The 20244-nt window shown below is 36.9% G+C and overlaps 1 protein-coding gene across 1 annotated transcript; it reads left to right on the plus strand.

Annotated features, from left to right (window-relative positions):
* The first annotated feature begins 1709 nt into the window (after positions 1 to 1709).
* LOC111911735 (ADP-ribosylation factor GTPase-activating protein AGD7) lies at positions 1710 to 4003 on the plus strand. The gene is made up of 3 exons (XM_023907486.3): positions 1710 to 2726; positions 3019 to 3108; positions 3222 to 4003. The coding sequence occupies exons 1-3, from the start codon at positions 1917 to 1919 to the stop codon at positions 3756 to 3758; spliced, it is 1437 nt and encodes a 478-aa protein (XP_023763254.1). The 5' UTR covers positions 1710 to 1916; the 3' UTR covers positions 3759 to 4003.
* The last annotated feature ends 16241 nt before the right edge of the window (positions 4004 to 20244 follow it).

Genomic DNA, 20244 nt, shown 5'->3' on the forward strand with positions numbered 1-20244 from the left:
AAAAGTGTTAGGGACAAGGGAGGCCGAGTTAGAGTGTTTAAATAGGGTGCAAACCCTCGAATTAGAGTTTTTGCCCAAACAGGGTCTACTCGCCGAGTCCGGGACCCGACTCGCCGAGTTCACCGCTTAAGTCCCGTGTCTCTTCTAGCTTCTACTCGGCGAGTTGGAACTTCAACTCGCCGAGTCCAAGGCCAAAATGCAAGGTGTACAACAAGAGGATACGTACCAAGAACCAGGTGCTACATATGGACTTATTTTGCAAAATAATAATAATAATAATAATAACAATAATGACTAAATGTGTAAAAAGTGAGAAATATATTACCATATTAAGTCATTTCTCGGCTTACCTGTAATAGCTGATGATAAGGACTGAATGTATACAGTTTAAACAAGTTGAAGAAGATAAATATAAACGAAAAAAAACTTAGTGACCAAATATAATAAATATGTGCATATCAAAAAAGGATAATGACTTAAAAAAGTAATATTCTTTTTGATTTGTACATATTTGGTCACTGAGTTTTCGTCCATATTTGTTGTAACATTTAGATTCGTTGAGGTATTTTATAAATTTCAAGTTATGAGTTTTGAGTTGCCACGACGTGGTGGAGGCACCACCACACCGTGACATGTCTTAAATATGCACCGACCTTAATCTGGTCCCCATGATTAAGGTCTAAATGTGAAAAACCTAAGCAACCAAGCAGCTGAGGTCGCAGTGGCCATAAACATCAACAGTCCTGAACATCTCATTAATAATTGTCTCACATAGGATGTCGTGAGAAAACCTAAAGAAATCGATCATAAGTACTGAATGTGTACAAAAACAACAAATACTTATTTTAGGAAAAGAAAATATTAAAGACTAAATATGCAAAAAAAATATATCGAAGAGTATATATATACAAAATCTAACCTAATAAATGAAAATCAATTTTGCCAAATGTCATGTTCTCATTGATTTTGACACATGTTATTTTCTAAGAGTTTTTGAATTATTTTTTTCCACTTGTCATTTTTTTAAAATTTTCAATATTTTAAATTTAAAATCCAAATTTTAATGAGATTTATATATGTTAATTAGGTCATTCTATTAAATTTCATAATAAATGCTCTAAAACCTTTATTACTTACTTTGTTTATTATATTCTTTGTATTTATATAAAATTATTATTTTAAAAACTATGTAATGTTTATAATTAATATATTTATATATATTAAAGAAATGAATCTTAGGAATAGTAAAGTTGCTATTTTTTTTGGCAACTTTACTCCTCATTTTTTTGGGCATTTTGACATTTTTTGTCCTTACAATCAATAATTTTACACTTTTTAGGGACTTTTTAATATTTAAAGTTTGGTCACAAAACTTTAATGATTTGACAACTTTGATCCCTTTTCAAAAATTTGCAAATTCCTATCCCTTTAATTCTTTAGCCATTTTAACACTTCTGGTCCTTACAGTAAAAACTTTTACATTTAAAAAAAAAAACAGTCTATGGCAAAGCCCGAGCTTTTCATCCTTGTATTTTCTACGTCTGTTATATTTATTGATTCGGAAAAAACATTCAAAACTTTTGGCCCCCACGTAACATGGTTAAACTTTCTAGTTTTATATTAAACTTTTTATAAATCCGTATAATATGCCCGAGATAGTAATAAATATATTAGCATGTTAAATCTTTTTTTTTTCAATTTTACTAATACAGGTACACTGACAATTGGCTGCCGCAATCGATCAGCCCAAATATCAATTACGGACGCTGTCGGCAAATCCGCGTAACTCTCTTTCTCTATCTCCGGAAACGTAAACCCTAACAGATCTCCCTAATAAAACTTCAATTCATCAATTCTTTGACGTAGATCCGGGTACATTCGAACGCCGATCGGATCTCACCAGCGTAAAATTGACAATGGCGGCATCACGGCGTCTCCGTGACCTACAATCGCAACCAGGCAACAAGATCTGCGTCGATTGTTCACAAAAGAACCCTCAGTGGGCATCCGTATCCTATGGCATTTTTATGTGCTTGGAGTGCTCCGGCAAGCACCGTGGCCTCGGTGTGCACATCTCTTTTGTCCGATCGGTCACCATGGATTCATGGTCCGAGATCCAGCTCCGTAAAATGGAATCCGGCGGCAACGAGAAGCTTAACAATTTTTTGTCCGAGTATGGTATCCCGAAAGAAACCGACATAATCGCGAAATATAATTCCAACGGGGCATCGGTTTATCGCGACCGAATACAAGCCCTGGCAGAAGGTAAACAATGGCGGGATCCGCCGGTTGTGAAGGAGAGCCCGATCAAAGGTGGAAGTACAAAGAAACCACCGATGCCGGGCGGAGGTGGGGCTAAGGTTGGTAATAATCACGGAGATGGTGGGTGGGATGATCACTGGGGGGATAGCAATTTCGATGATGATAGTGTCAGATCTACGGATAATATGAGGAGGAATCAGACGGTTGGAGATTTCAGGAGCGGTAGTGCTGCTGGTGCCGCGCCAGCTAGGTCAAGATCTACGCAGAGTTTGTATACACAGTCGCAATTAGAGGCGTCTGCTGCCTCAAAGGAGGATTTTTTTGCACGGAGGATGGCGGAGAATGAATCAAGGCCGGAGGGATTGCCGCCCAACAAGGGTGGGAAGTATGTCGGGTTCGGGTCGTCCCCTAATAACATGCCACGAAGTAATTCTCAAGCAGATGTTTTCTCTTCGGTCACTCAGGTACACTGGACTGTATGCAAAGTTCTGAATTTAGATTTTCGAAATCTTGGATTATTTACTATCAGTTTCTGTTTGTTGTGTCTATCCTGATTATCTCTTGTTGAATTTCACATAAAATCCTAATGAGCTTTTCTCTCTTTAATATGATAGATGCATATATGTAGTGTTCGATAATGATTATACATAGTTGAGTGAGTGTGAGGGTTCCATGATACATATCTATATAAATATCTGATATTGGTCAGATAGGTTATTTGATGCTGATTGTATGAAAAATCATATGTTTGTGCAGGGACTTGGTAAGTTATCCGTTGTTGCTGCATCTGCTGCACAGTCAGCTGCCAACGTGGTTCAAGCTGGTACTAAGGAATTCACTACAAAGGTTTATAATTTCACAACGAAGGATTCACACATACACATATGCTCTTTTTTATCTGTGTGATTCATATCCCCAAGGTCCCAACCAATTTAGAATTTTTATTTTTATTTTTTTAGGTGAGAGATGGGGGCTATGATCACAAGGTAAATGAGACCGTGAATGTTGTGACTGCAAAAACAACTGAAATCGGACAGATGACATGGGGCCTCATGAGAGGTGTTGTGGCTTTGGCTACACAGAAGGTAGAAGAGTTTACCAAAGAAGGTCAAGGTCAAGGTCCCGGTCCCTCTTGGAATGATACACAATCAAGAGATGGGTTTTATCAGGAGTCAAAAGGCTGGAATCCCAATTCCAACTCCAACTCCAACGGAACCTCAAATGGCAGGAATGGAGTCTCCAAGAGCTCCTCGGGCAGAAATGTGAATTCGGTTGGTGGTGGTGCTTGGGATGATTGGGATAATGATGGTTATAGAAAGCCAGCATCTGAAACTACTAGTGTATCATCTCATAAAGGGGGTGACAGCTGGGCAGGGTGGGATGATGATAAAGATGATGATGATGGTTTCTACCAGAAACCATCCAATGGTAAAACCCCTGTCCGTAATGGGGGAAAATCAACGGATTCAGATTGGTCGGGGGCAGGTTTTCACTGAGGTTAGTGGTTTGTACTTTATACTTTATATATATGTACAATTAATTGGTCAACATGTGTTGGGGAGCTATCAACTAATTGCCCAACTAAAACAGAAATTGTATACGATGAAGAGTTGGAGTTCTTTTGGCTTTCCGTTTTTATGATTCTAGTCATGTAATTTGGTATAAAAAACATAAACCATTTGTTAATTGTTGGTAAGAATTTCAATTGGAAGTCTTTAGTTCTTTCCCTTGGGGATAGTTAGTCCGATTTGTTTTCTGATGGACTTACAAGTGGATGAACATGTTAATTGGGCTGAATAACTTTAACCAATGATGAACCAGTTTAAGATCCTCCAAGTATAGCATTCTCAATATCTTCTCCGCTTAATGCATAACTAAATCTTATCTCCACATTTTTATCTTGATTTCCAAGCCCACTCTTTAAGATACCTGCACTCAAATAAGGTTTTGATCATACGAACACCAAGAACCTCAAATGATGATGTGAATATTCAAATGAAAGCAATAGAAATCGATGGCCAATACCCAAGATTGGATTTGAACTTGTCTGGATTATAAAAAGCTCCATTAGGCAGAGAAGATATTGAGAATGCTATACTTGGAGGACCTTGAGCTAGTTCATCATTGGTAAAACTTGATTCCGCAATTTTTAAGATCATTGGTTAAATTTGAAAATTTGATTCCATAATTTATGAGTTGGATACACACAACAGATAATGAATTGAAAGAAAATGTTAACATGGGTTGATTCAGAAGGCTTTGATAAAAAAATTGAAAGAAATCGATTCATAAAAGACGACGACAGCAAAGGAAGGAGGAAGAAACTGTGAAGGTGGAGGCTATGTGTGCGTCTGCGTCGTCCCTTCTTCATTTCCGTGCCTTTGTTCTTGCGATTAGTTGGAGCGAATTTGTTCTCAATCCTTCACATTTTGCTATTGGACCGATTGGAATGAGGTGATAATAGCTGACCGATTAGAAAGCAAATCAAACACACCTTAAATATGAACAAAAGCAAAGATTAGTTGCCCCATTACCCTTATAAAATAATTATTTGCATTCTCTTTTAACAACACTACTTAAGAAGGTTATAGAGCGTCTCCAATGGTTACTCATAAAGAATTATTAGTTTATTTATTTATTTATTTTTTTTATTTTATAAAATACTATTTTTAATGGTTAACCATTTCAAATTTTTTTTTCTTTTCTATAATTTATTAGTTTATCTTTATCTATCTTAAATGTTTTATTAAGTCCTTATATAATTTATTAGTTTTTAACATGTCATATTTCGGGTGTTTTTTAACATGTCATATTTCGGGTGTTTATTGGTAACTTTTTGAAAAACATATCAGGTATTTATTGGATGATTATATTTTACTAACATATGTTATATTTATCTTTTTATAGTCACTTAACGCCAAAAAATAAACTGAAGAAAATAAATTTAATGGATATTTTTTTGCGAAGCTATAAAAGTTAATAAATTCTCACACATATAGTTATAGAAGTATAAAAAAGATAAAATATTATGTAACCGTAATATTTTATAATATTTGATATTTTTAATTCTGAAAGTTTTGATAATTTCTTGTCAATTATATAACCTTTATAAATTATATTCATTTTTATTTTGTTTATTAAATCAATTGATTAACTAATAAAAAAAATCTTATATTTAAATATAATTAAGGTATAAAATAAAGTATTATTAAATATAGTGATTGAATGTGATAAAACCTAAAATAAAATTTAAAGGTTAGAGAAAAATAATTATTTGGAGTGACATATGAATAAGTTCTTTTGTCTACTACCAATGAATGAACTTTAAGTGTGTGAAAACCAGAAAGAGGGAACATATGTCGGTTCTACAAGGCAAGAAAACAAGATAAGAAGAAAGAGCAATGCATGATAACTAAACATGACAAGGAGAGGTTAACTAGATTTTCATAGACAATAGCAATGGCAAGGAGACTAATCCCGATATTCTTCCCTAAAGGATTCTATTGATCCAAGACCTGTATGTAGACGTGTGTCTCCCCCGCTTTCGGTTAAGGCCATAAAGAATTATCTTACATTTATCTTCTGTGAAGTTTGATTTCTTTGAAAACCAAGGATGAAGCTAGAATGTCGAGTACGGACTTCCAATGCTTCCCAATTCCACTAGTATAAAAGAGTTTATTCAACTCTTGAGAGATTCTAGAGTTCCTCAGCTACCCCAATTTGATGAAAATGAGGTAACTTAGCTATTCCTTTCGCCATAATAAGAAAGGTCCATCAAGACTCATAAATTACCCTAGATATTTTCAATCCCTCTAGTCGAGAGTTCTTAGCCTTTGTCTTAGAAATTGAGCTCTCACAAAGCAAGTCATTACTTATTCTTTACACACACTTTCTATTTGACTTGGCCTATTTCTTTCTCATTAGATCATTTAAGCAAGGAAAGAATGTTTGCACTAACTTTCTCTTCTTTAACAGTAAAAACCTTCCAAAAGATTTTTTTTGTAAAATCTTTAGGAAAAAACTGCAATATTTATTAGAGATGTTTTAAAGAATTTATTATTGTTTTTTGAATTTGGTAGGTTGTGAAGCCACCAAACAAATTACACCATTTTACTTGCAAATAAAATAAAATATAATGGTAAAAAGGGGAATCAAATCCACAGAGAAATGGTTGTATTCAATTACCAATGCAATCCAAATGAACATGTGAAATAAAACTAAACAACTAAAACTAAACTAAGGGGGGGGGGGGGGTTGTGATTTGTTTGAAAACTAAAAGACTTGAAAACACTAAACTCTTGCAATTAAGCAACATGGTGATATGCTCAAATATGGGAAAGAATTGGTCAACACTCCTTAATCAAAGTTAAGGATGTGATTGAAGCAATTAAACCCAAAAAATAAGCAGCCTTAAGAATGAAGGAAAACCTCAATCCTGGAGGATGTCAATTCTTACACAACCATACAGGAGTCATGATCCATAAGCTAGAGATGATTTCTACCATCATAAAGCTCTTGTTCTATATCAATTTAATGATCTATTACTTAATAAAAGAAGAAGGCTAACAATTGCTCATCAAATACCAAGCTCAAGAACAGAAGTATCAAACAATCATATGAATGAAGAACTAGAAATCATTAACATAAACTAAATTATAAACAAACCTTCAAAACTCATAAATATTAAGGGGTTTTGGCCGAAGTAAAACAAAATAGAGTACCTAGCCACTCAAAATCACAAATGTGTTTAAACATCAAAGATTAAGAGAATAGTAGCAAAATGAGATGATGAATACTTATTGCTCTCCAAAATCACCCAAAACTGCTCCGATGGTGTCAAAACTCAATCTGGTGGCTGCAAGACTTAACCCCCAAGGTAAATGATAAGCCAAATGACCAAAATGCCCCTGGTAAGGCAGTTGTGCGGGTACCCACGTAGGTCTGTGCGGGTGAAATGTCATTGGTTGATTCCTCCACTACTCCATTCCATTACATAAGATTCCTTTGGTCCCCTTCACACCCATTATAATTAGAATTTGATCCAATTATCTTCTAGCACTTGAAGGGATAGTCCAAAACCATCTCGAATTGTAACATCCCAAAAATCATTATAAAATTTTTGATTTTTCAAAAACCATTTTAACAAACCATAAGTCATACAAAACATTGTTTCCAAAACGTAGTCATAAAATCGGAGTATCCAATAACATATCTCAACATAAATCCAAAGGATAATGTGTACGATCATACATTCGTATTGCTCTGATCATTTGAAATACCTGAAACCATGAAACCAAACTGTAAGCCAAAACTTAGTGATTTCCCCCAAAATACTCCACACACCAAAACATATACAAGCATGCTCCTTGGGGTCTACAGTCGTCAGACTGGATTACCCCCATCCTACCATCATCAGGATGGATTGCCCCCGACCCACACTCACCAGATTGGATTGCCCTAGGTTTGTTGGCTTACAGAATAAAGCAGTACAACCTCAACTCAACCACACTATGTCGACATATCCAACAAATAAACAATAACTAACAAGTACCGGTAATCATACAGATCTACCAATATAATAGATCACTACAACATAACATCTTATATACTAGGACACGTAACACAACCTAGTGGGCCGACATTGGTGCATTCGACCCATGAGTATAATGAGGAAAACTCACCACGAAGTCTAGAAGATAGTGTTGGAATAGTGTCTAAGCCCGTAACTATATTTGGTATGTGCTTGACCCGGTTGTGCATGGTCCTTTTGGGTTGCCTTCTCCATAGCAACTTGACAAGGTAATTTAAGGAGAAAGAGAGAGTATTATGATTTATTAATATATTATAAGAATAATATATTAAAGGAGAAATCATATTTATTTAATTAGTATTGGTCATAAATTAATTAAGAATTAATTTAGTGGTCAAAAGAGATTAATTGAATAAAGGGGTATAAACTGTCAAATGTGTGATAGTTGAGTTTTAGGTTAAGGAAACCTAATGGGCTTAGGGGGGAACGAAATTATGATGGGTAACCATCATATTTTCGTCCAAGGGCCTTATTCCAGAAGGTTCCATGGGCTGCTTGGTGGTTAAGCTGTCCATTAGGGTTTAGAGTGAAACCCTAGTAACCTGTAACTATAAATATGACCCCTAGGGCATGAATTTGGCTACCACTTGATTCCAAGAGTTCCCTAGGCCGAATTCTAGCCTCCATCTCCCTCTCTCATATTGCCTTCTTGCTTGTGGGGTTTGTGAACCATTAGAGGAGTTGCATTTGTGACTCTAGGCTCAAAAGAAGAAGATATACAAGATCTAAGCCAACAATTGAAGAGGTAAACATCTAGATCTGATTCTATATGTTGGTTATGTTGTTTATATGCTAGATTAGGGTTTGTAAGTCTTGGAATCAAAGCATGTTCAATAGTGAAACCTAGATCCAAGCATTAGGGTTTGTATGAGCACATAGGAATGTTTCTTATGCATAAAACTCATCAGTGGTATCAGAGCTTTGATTGGTTTCAGTTGTATGTGATGCTTAACTGCTTTATTTGCTGAGAAAACGATTTTTTTGGTCCCTGCCCGACTCAACTCGGCGAGTCACTACCTGGACTCGGCGAGTTGGCCCCTACTCGGCGAGTCCAGGCCTGACTCGGCGAGTCAGTTCGTCAGAATTAGGGTTTTTCGGGTTTTTGGCTGCTGTTTTGACTTGGACTTGATGCTTAATTGTTTTATGAAGTTAAAATCCGAATTTTATCTATATTAAGTGTTTATCCTTGCCAAAAGAATAGATAATTTCAAATCCTTTTAAATATTAGTTATTTATGTGATAAATATGGATTATTTAAAAAAAAATTATTTGGTAATTATCTAATGACTGAAATTAAGATTAGGTCAAATATATATAATTATAAGATTAATTGGTTAATTTGAATTATTTGTTATTTGATCCCTTATGTTTTGAAAAGTTCAAAAACTTGCCCTCAAGTTTTGAAATTTGAATTTTGTAATTAAAAGTTTAATTTTGAATAATTTAAATTTCAAACCCTTAGAATTTTACAAGTTTAAAATTCAACCCTATACTATTATATATTACAAGCTTAATTAATATATATATGTATAACTTAAATGCTAGTCTTACCGTTAGTATGCCTCATTCACGAAGCCGGTCTATAAGGTGGGTATAAGGTTGCTGCCTATAAAATGGCGCTTAATGGGTGTACACTCACACCTACCGCTTGCTTGACTGGTGGAGGGTCGTTAGCCGAATGGGTAGGATAGGGCAACCCTCTCCTCATTAAAAGTATAATGTTGAATATAAAGTAACTACATGCTTTTTACAAATTCCCATTCCTAGTTACTTTAGGGTAAAATGTGAAAATGATGCTAATCCATGGAATTACACTTCGTACCTTTGTCAAACGTTGATGGAGCGCGTGTGGTTAACCGGCACATCAATTTGGGGATGACATAGGTAGCGAAGGGTGACTCGATGTTTGTCATAGATCAATGGAGCGTGTGTGGTTTACCGACACATTGATTAGGTGATAGTGACATTGAGTGCACCACGTTAATTCGCATGGTTATTCACAAATTTGTTTGCGATCCTCGGCATCCCAGTCGCAAATTTGAAATGCATATCGAGATTTAAACATGTCATTGAAAAGTTCAATGAATCTCAAAGATCTAGGAGTTTTCAATACATTTAAAACCTAAATTGCTTTTTCGTTTTTCATGGTGAGAATTAGTGAATCGTCATTCACTTACCTTCAAATTATTTACTTTTAGAGTACGACATCCCTTTCTAAGTTGTAAATAATGTTGTTGGATCCTAGCCCTAATTTCTCATTTGGGTGTTTAATTAGGGATTCATTTCTAATCAAACTTTGTTCCTTTCTTTTTCAGATGTCTGCTAACAACAACAACAACAACAATGCTTCTGGGTCATTCTTGTTGATGAACTTGTGTCAGAAAGTGACATTTGATGGTTCAAACTTCAACGAGTGGATGAGGTACATTCGCATGATCACACGCTATGAGGACAAAGAATATGTCCTCGATGAAAAGCTTGAGAAGATCATCCCAGATGTTGCTACTCCTGAGGAATTGGCCGCCTTTGAGGCCCACGAGCGTGATGCCACGAAAGTTCACTGCATCATGTTGGCCACCATGAACCTCGAACTCCAAAAGTCCTATGAGGACATGTATCCATATGAAATGCATCAGGATTTGCTGGACAGGTATCACCAGAGCGCGAGGCAAGAGCGCTATGAGATCATTACCAACAGGATCACCGCTAAGATGGGGAGTGGAGAATCCCTAACCTCTCATTTGCAGAAAATGCAGAGGTATGTTGATCGTCTTCTCAAACTTAATGTTAAGTTTGATGAGGATTTGGCTATCGACATAATCCTCCACTCCTTGCCCTCCTGCTACAATGAGTTTAGGATGACCTACCATATGAACAAAGTGGAGGTCTCCTTGAGCAAGCTCCAAGGACTTTTGAGGACTGCTGAGAGCAACCTCAAAGACAAATCCGTTGCACCGTCCCCTGCCGTGGCCGCTCCTGTGATGGCAATAGGTCAAGGAAAGGGCAAAAAGAGGAAGGCTCCATGTAAGAGCCACCATAAGGGGAAACCCCGTGATGGTTCGTCCTCAAGTGGGACCAAAGCTGGCTCCGTTAAACCCTCTTCCGATCCTAAAGAAGCAGAGTGCTTCTATTGCCACCAAAAGGGTCACTGGAAGCGAAGCTGCCCTCAATATCTGCAGGACATAAGAGATGGGAAGATCAAGCCCACATTTGCAGGTATGTATTCTATTAAATCTAATAACTCATCATTTGCTACTTCATGGGTTCTTGATACAGGATGTGGTTACCACATTTGTTCTGATTTGCAGGGCCTAAAAAGAAGTAGGGAGATGGAGCATGGGAAGATGAACCTGATTATGGGAAATAGAAGATCGTCGCCTGTGACCAAAGTCGGTGTTTATTCTTTAGTGTTGAGTAATGGGTTAGGAATAGATTTAGAGAATTGCTGTTATTCGCCAGATATGGCAAGAAACATTATTTCTTTTCACGGGTTGTTTAGACAAGGTTTCAGATATTCTTTTGATAATAATAATGGTTCTATTAATGTTTATTTGAATGGTATCTTTTATTTCAATGCATTACCTTGTAATGGGATTTATGAATCTGTGATGATTGTTGATAATTTTGGAAATAATGTTTTGAATATTGATTCGTCTACTAGTCTAGACAAAGCATGCTTGTGGCATTGTCGCCTTGGCCATGTCAACAAGAAACGCATAGCCCAACTCCAAAAGGATGGAGTGTTGGAGTCATTCGACCTTAGGGACGATGACACGTGTGAGTCTTGTTTACTTGGGAAGATGACCAAGTCACCCTTTACTGGCACGTGTGAAAGGGGTGAGGGTTTATTGGATCTCATACACACCGATGTATGTGGGCCCTTTAGATCCACCACAAGGGATGCTTGTCGCTTCTACGTGACTTTTACAGATGATTATAGCAGATATGGATATATCTACTTGATCAAGCAAAAGTCGGAAACCTTTGAAAAGTTCAAAGAGTTTAAGAATGAAGTGGAGAATCATCTGGGCAGGAAAATCAAGATGCTTCGGTCAGACCGAGGAGGAGAGTACCTAAGTCTTGAGTTTCACGACTATCTAAAAAAATGCAGAATCGTTTCGCAATTGACGCCCCCGAGAACGCCACAGTTGAATGATGTGGCTGAGAGACGTAATCGGACCTTGTTGGACATGGTTCGTTCTATGATGAGTCGGACTTCGTTACCAATAGCTTTCTGGGGGTATGCCTTAGAGACTGCCGCCCACATACTTAACTTAGTTCCCACCAAGAAGGTTTCCAAGACTCCTCACGAGATGTGGACAGGGAAGGCTCCCTCGTTGGTACATATCAAGGTTTGGGGTTGTGAGGCTTTCATAAGACGAGAGACTCATGACAAACTAGAACCTCGTAGTGAGAAGTGTTATTTCATTGGCTATCCGCAGAAGTCTTTTGGCTACCTTTTCTATAGACCGAGTGACAATGTTGTTTTCGTTGCTAGAAGAGGGGTTTTTCGAGAAAGGGAATTAATAAGCCAAGAAGACAGTGGGAGGCAAATTGAACTTGAAGAGATTCAAGATCAAAGCGATGAAGGAACCTCGGACACTGGCACTCAACTTGAGGAGGAAACTCCTGTTGAACCTATTGACGAGTCCCTACCTCTTCGGCGTTCCACTAGGGCTAGTGTTCCACCCCAGTTTTATGGTTTTCATATTACTACTGAAGGGGATACATTTATTAGTGATAGTACACTAGTAAATTTGGATGAACCTAGCAGCTATAAGGAAGCCATGGCAGGCCCAGAGTCTGCAAAATGGAAAGAGGCTATGGACAGCGAGATTCAGTCCATGTACGACAACCAAGTTTGGAATTTGGTTGATAATGTACCGGGTCGTAAGACAGTCGGGTGCAAGTGGATCTTCAAGAAGAAGACGGACATGGATGGGAAAGTGCATACTTATAAAGCGCGATTGGTTGCGAAGGGCTTTACTCAAACTCCCGGAGTTGACTATGATGAGACCTTCTCGCCAGTTGCAAAGATAAAGTCTATTAGGGTGATGCTTGCCATAGCTGCGTTTCATGATTATGAAATATGGCAGATGGACGTGAAAACCGCTTTCCTTAATGGAAAGTTGGCTGAGGATGTCTACATGAATCAGCCAGAGGGTTTTGTTGATGCGAAGCATCCAAATAGAGTATGCAAGCTTGAGAAATCCATTTATGGATTGAAACAAGCATCTCGCAGGTGGAATCTTTGTTTTGACGAGAAGGTTAAAGAGTTTGGCTTTCTGCGAAGCGAAGATGAATCTTGTGTCTATGTCAAAGCTAGTGGGAGTATAGTAAGCTTCCTCGTATTGTATGTCGACGACATACTACTCATAGGAAACGATATCCCAACCTTGCAGGAGGTCAAGTCCTGGCTTGGGAAATGTTTCGCTATGAAGGACCTCGGAGAGGCTGCTTATATTCTGGGAATAAGAATAGTTAGAAACAGGGAAAAGAGACTGATAGGACTCAGTCAGGATACATACTTGGAAAAGGTACTAAAGCGTTTTAGTATGGAAAATTCCAAGAAAGGGGAGTTGCCAATCCAAAGCAATACCAAGCTGAGTAAGACTCAGAGCCCGAGTACAGAGACAGAGATAGCTGATATGAGTCGAGTACCTTACGCTTCCGCAGTAGGCTCTATCATATACGCTATGACTTGTACTCGCCCTGATGTGGCCTTCGCCTTGAGCATGGTCAACAGATATCAAGGGAACCCTGGTAGAGCACATTGGATTGCAGTTAAGAATATTCTTAAGTACCTTCGGAGGACCAAGGAATGGTTTCTAGTCCTCGGTGGGAGTGATGACTTAAGGGTACGAGGGTATAGTGACGCTAGTTTTCAGACGGATCGGGATAACTTCCGATCGCAGTCAGGCTGGGTCTTTACCCTAAATGGAGGAGCAGTGACTTGGAAAAGTTCCAAGCAAGAGACTGTAGCTGATTCAACGTGCGAATCAGAGTATATTGCGGCGAGCGAAGCGTCAAAGGAGGCTATATGGTTGAAGAACTTCATTGGAGACCTTGGAGTTGTGCCATCCATAAAAGAGCCGATGGAAATTTTCTGTGATAATGAAGGTGCGGTTGCCTTGACCAAGGAACCGAGAGATCATGGCAGATCTCGACATATTGACAGAAAATACCATTTTATCAGACATCGGGTAGAAGAGGGACTCCTCGTTGTGAAGAGGGTATCATCAGAAGAGAACCCAGCAGATCCCCTTACGAAGGGACTGAGTAGGGTCAAACACTTGCAGCACGCTAGGAGCATTGGGCTGAAGGATGATATAAGTTTGGATTAGATATGAAATGTGTAATAGATAGTTTGTACTTGACATTTGATGAATAAATGAAATTGTATTATTTATGAGTAAAGTTACTATCTTATGTTGGTTATTTATCTATTGTTTCCATTTTGCATGTTTTGACTTCCTGAATGATATGATTATTCAAAAGGTCCACAGTCGGTCATATTTTGGAAGTAGATATGAATTAAGACTGTCATGAATTGTTTGTAGATTGTCTGAAAGGTTTTGGACATAGCAAAGGTTTGCTGCAAAGTTCATGAGTGCTTGTGAATATAAGTTGAGCATTGGATTAAACCCGAGTTTGCTGTATCACTTAGTGGTGTTTTATCTTAAGTGATTGCAAAATGATAACATCATATAGTCTTAAAACTTAGAGATATGGTTGTTGTTTGCTGGTTGGTTATACATTGATAATGTGTAAACGCATCAGTAACTTGATGTTATAAAACACATTATTGTGTGTGATCCATTAGCAAATGATAGATGCATATGAGTCGAAGTTGATCTGTTCCTTTTATTCTATGAGGATAAAAGTGATATATTGGCCACTTGATGATTTGGTTTGACTTATGTGCCGGGCCCGGTCAGAATGAAGTTGATGTGTTCAACTAAATTCTATGTCAAACAAATCGGAAATCAAGGAACTACTGCTGGATAATAAGCATTGTCAGCATAATATCCAGAACAGAGGATTATACAATCCCTTATCTAAAGGACAAGTTGATCAGAGTTGACAGCGAAGTATAAGAGCTACGATTGCTAATCGGATTCTGAAGTCATATGTGAGATATAGTTACTAGACTTATCCAAGTGGGAGACTGTTGGAATAGTGTCTAAGCCCGTAACTATATTTGGTATGTGCTTGACCCGGTTGTGCATGGTCCTTTTGGGTTGCCTTCTCCATAGCAACTTGACAAGGTAATTTAAGGAGAAAGAAAGAGTATTATGATTTATTAATATATTATAAGAATAATATATTAAAGGAGAAATCATATTTATTTAATTAGTATTGGTCATAAATTAATTAAGAATTAATTTAGTGGTCAAAAGAGATTAATTGAATAAAGGGGTATAAACTGTCAAATGTGTGATAGTTGAGTTTTAGGTTAAGGAAACCTAATGGGCTTAAGGGGGAACGAAATTATGATGGGTAACCATCATATTTTCGTCCAAGGGCCTTATTCCAGAAGGTTCCATGGGCTGCTTGGTGGTTAAGCTGTCCATTAGGGTTTAGAGTGAAACCCTAGTAACCTGTAACTATAAATATGACCCCTAGGGCATGAATTTGGCTACCACTTGATTCCAAGAGTTCCCTAGGCCGAATTCTAGCCTCCATCTCCCTCTCTCATATTGCCTTCTTGCTTGTGGGGTTTGTGAACCATTAGAGGAGTTGCATTTGTGACTTTAGGCTCAAAAGAAGAAGATATACAAGATCTAAGCCAACAATTGAAGAGGTAAACATCTAGATCTGATTCTATATGTTGGTTATGTTGTTTATATGCTAGATTAGGGTTTGTAAGTCTTGGAATCAAAGCATGTTCAATAGTGAAACCTAGATCTAAGCATTAGGGTTTGTATGAGCACATAGGAATGTTTCTTATGCATAAAACCCATCAGATAGCTGGATTAATCACTAATCCAAATATCGGCTCTACAGGTCACCAATACAACAAATAGGGACCAAGTCTCAAACTACAGCTCAAAATACCTCAACTGACCTAAAGTCAAACTTGTTCAAAGTCAATGGTCAACTTCAGCTAGATTACAACATGCGTACATGATGCTTTACGCACTGCATAGAGCACAAGGCGGCTTTTATAGAGCCGAACAAGGCTACGCGTTGTGTAGCCAAAACTATGCCATGCGTAGCACGCTGTTATTCACCTTTCTCATTAAGTGCTTAATACAAAAAGTTAAACCACCAAACTTCCATATCTAAACTAGATGGACGTCTTAATGGATAAAGTCTTTGAATTTATCCATTTGCATGCATACAAAGAGCATTGGTCCAAACCCTAGTCCCAAGAAGCCTTCAATTGCTTAAAAGCTCATGGATGGATGGATGAGAGTGACCAGCTCATGCATGGATGGATGAGAGTGACCAAGCTCTCATTTTTATGAATTAACAACCCTAAAGACGTTTGGAATGACACTCTAATGGTATGGAGTAGCTCTTACTCATATACACCATGGTTATGGAGACAAAAAGCATGAAATCCTAAATGTAACTAAATCTATCATAAGAACACATTAATGTGGAAACTTTATACCTTATGTAGATGGTTGAGTAGATGAAACTTCTAGATATATGTTGGTTTGAGCTCCTAAGTGATTCTACAACCTTCTTCTTCCTTCAAAAGTGAACATAAAACACTCTCATGGCTCAAAAACACACCAATGGGGATTAGGGTTTCAAAGGGGTCGTTTGGGAGGATGGAGGTTGAGGATGGAAGGGCCTAAATGGAGTTAGAGCCTTTAAATAGGGCTCAAAACCCCAATATCAGGGTTTTGGTTTTGGGCAGCTACACGTTACGTATCATCAACTACGCCTCGTATAGATCGCTAAAGTCCCATGCCTAAGATTCCTTTCTATGCATTGCGTCCCCGCATAGGACCAACCCCAACATTTGAACTTTAAATAAAGGAAAGAGATTTACCTACAAAGTTCAGATTACACGAAGAATCCATGACCCATCCAAGTCTTTAACACATCAACCCTAAAAACTCCCATATGGATCCAGCAAAGCCCAATAGCTCCTTGAAGGTCCATAAAGCCCAACAACTCAGCAACAAGATAATCCGCGATCATAATGAGGCTCCAAAAACTTGCAAAATACCTTATGCAAAAGAAAAAAAAATACCCACTACGATCCAAGATAAAGAAGGGATAAAATATGCAATGCAAAAATAACAAAAAGTAATAAAAATTCTAAAATAAACTAAATAAAAGAAGTAAATAAAACAAACTATCATCTTTTAAGCAAGTTATTTTTGTTTTTCTTGTTTCAATACAATTATTTTGAAATACATGGATATTTAATATAAGTATAAGATAATTATTAATATATATATATATATATATATATATATATATAAACATTAACAAGATTATAAACATTTTAATGATTTTTCAAACCTTTCTAAGTAGTTTGTTTCGTTTTCTTTTGGGCTACTTTTTTTGTTTTCTGAAACCCTCATTGGTAGTCTGGAACCCTCGACATCGTACACCCACTGAAATCGACAGTCTGGAACCCTCATCGTTGCCATATTCTCATCAAACTTATGACCTAAGTCCTAAATCACTGAAACGACGACAATCACTCATTATAAATGGACCGACGCTGTTGCGTCCACACCCTAAAATAACACATACATAAAATGCCTTGGTATCTTGTTTTGCGGTTTGAATTCAATGACACATACATAACATATTTCCGGTTTGAATTTAATGATTATGGTTTGGTTTGAGGTTTGAAGTTTTGTTTTTGCGGTTTGAAATTATGGTTTTAATTTGTGGTCTGAAATTTTGAATTCCACGTTTGATTTCAGGTTTGGATTTCTTGTTTAAATGTATTTGATTTAAGGTTTAGATTTTTTGTTTGATTTTCAGTGGTAGAGATGGTGATAATTTTTTGTTTGATTTCGTGTTTATATCTAGGTGGTTCGAGAGATCGACATTTACATTGATTTGCATGGTGTTTTACAAAGGTCTTGTGTGATGTGAGTTTTCTCATCGTATTACTTATGACATAATTTCTATGATATGATTATATGCTTAGCTAGATTAGTAGGGACTTGCTTGCTGCTTGTATGTTTACATGTTTCGTTCAATTGGGTTGAAACAAATCCGTCCAGTTGAAACATACTTGTTGGGTAGAAACAGACCCGTTCAGTTGAAATAGACCTATTCGGTTGAAACATACTCGTTACTGTTGTGAATAGTTATCTGTATTGTATGCAGTATTTTGGGGGACTCACTAATCTTTATACACAGAGTTGTGGAGTACATGTTTTCAGGTGCTTCTTCGGATCATGGAAAGGCAAAGACACGACTGTATACATATGCCAAAGTTTTTGTTTTGAGATTTCATGATGTTATCCTTTGTTACTCTGATTTTGGATTTCAGTTTACAAACAAATGGTTTTATTTTGATTATCACTTTATGAAAATGAGTATTTACTCTGATTTTGACAATATTGTTTCACTCCTTTATACATAATATCATTGTATTTTCTTTTCCTTACAAGTAATAACAACATACTTGGTTGCTTACTTATAATAACAACATACTTAAAATTTATTACTCATAACAACAATGTACAATACATTTGTTTAAATATTTGGACAATGGTGAAAGAAATACCCAAATTACATTTTTGGGTCGTGCTTATCACGGTCTTAAACATACCTAGTATATCTATACACACATAACCTCATGGTTATCACTTATCAACATACCTTCATTTATAAAAAGTATTTCCAAACTTGGTCCATGTTTTACTTAAAATTGCAATTATGGTCCGGTTTTTAAATTTTATCGACATTATCCTTAAATTTGCATTTACTGAATTTTTATTCAAAATTTTATTTAGTTGAAAGTTTGGTACACTACTATTTCTTTTGAGAGTTGCACTTGATTAAAAAATAGATAAATGATGTTTAGATTTGCTTTCCAAAATATGTGGTGTTACCTTCAATTTGTGAGATGTGCCATCTTATATATCTTTGTATAAAAGTAATTTGTTGACATAAAAGAGGATCTATACATAATCGTGTACCACTCTGGCAAGTCTTCACTTTAGTTTGAATGCCATAACAACTTAGCCTAGTATTTGGGATGAACCATGATATGACCTAAGTCGGGGTGCGACTGGAGCACCATAAGATCCAACCACAACCTAGCATATATCATGGCACCAGAGCCCCTACAACCAACATAGGATAATATGTTACACATATCACCTGCAAAATACACATAATGCAAGAGCCATAAGAGGACCTTAACAACAAACCTTATCTCCCATACTGAAAATATAAATATCCCTATAGAAGGTATCAACAAGAGATTCTAATATCCCACTCTTCTTTCTTATTATACTCTCTAGTTACATACATAACTTGGGTGTCAAAGTGTAACACCTAGTTTGAAAATGTTTCTAATTTTGGGATAATGGATCATAGTGTGGTCACGTAAAGATCTTGGACTTCAAAGGAATAAAGTTTAGACCTTATTACATGTTGATATTATTGGTTAAGTGGTTTAAGCTCTTAATTGTGTTTTAAAGCCAAATGGTAGAATGGGAAAGCGATATTTGTACTCTTCAATTAAGTTCGATATTCATTAAGTCAATGTAATTAGATAGAATTATGGGGCTTGTGAATACCTTACGTGTGCATATAAAGATCATTGAAAATAGATTTGAAACGAGGAAGTTATGGCTATTTAAAGTTGGACAAGGATTGGGAAAAGCCCATAACCATGACGTAGTTAGCCTGTGACCGCAGAGTGGTGGTTGTGCAACCCAAGACCATGAAATTTAGGGTTTTCAACATATTTAAGGGAATGGTTCCGTGTTTTCTGGCATTTTTTCAACCTCCATCACATCTAGAGCTCATTGGGAGCAACCTTAGCCTCACTATTCATATTTTGAGCATCTCCTATCTCCTCTTACACTTTTGGTTGGTTTTTGGTAGTGTTGGGTGGTGATTTCTTGAAATATTGGTCTTTGGAGCTCTACATCAGAAGATCTCAACCCTCATTCACCTTCTGGACCTTTGTAAGTCACAAAGTTCCTTGCTTTTTGGTATCTTGTCTTTAGATATTGAAGTATTATGAGTTTTAGTCCATTTTGATGAGTTTGGAATGAGTGTTGGGAATAAAGTTTTCAACTTTATTACTCTTAGAGGTTCCAGGAGCATTGTATGTTTCAGATATGGATTTACAAGTTGTTTTGATGCCATGCATGGGGTTTTGACCCCATCTCACTATTTTGACCTAGTTTTGGGAAGGAAATACGTTGGACATATATGTATATAAATTT

Source organism: Lactuca sativa, chromosome 2 (genome assembly GCF_002870075.4).
Source record: "Lactuca sativa cultivar Salinas chromosome 2, Lsat_Salinas_v11, whole genome shotgun sequence".
Classification (NCBI taxonomy): Eukaryota; Viridiplantae; Streptophyta; class Magnoliopsida; order Asterales; family Asteraceae; genus Lactuca; species Lactuca sativa.

Excerpts from the sequence above, each read along its gene's own strand:
- LOC111911735 (XM_023907486.3), top strand. The coding sequence starts at position 1,917 with ATGGCGGCATCACGGCGTCTCCGTGACCTACAATCGCAACCAGGCAAC. Across the intron at positions 2,727-3,018 it reads TTTTCTCTTCGGTCACTCAG|GGACTTGGTAAGTTATCCGT; the intron begins GTACACTGGACT and ends ATGTTTGTGCAG. Across the intron at positions 3,109-3,221 it reads CTAAGGAATTCACTACAAAG|GTGAGAGATGGGGGCTATGA; the intron begins GTTTATAATTTC and ends TTATTTTTTTAG.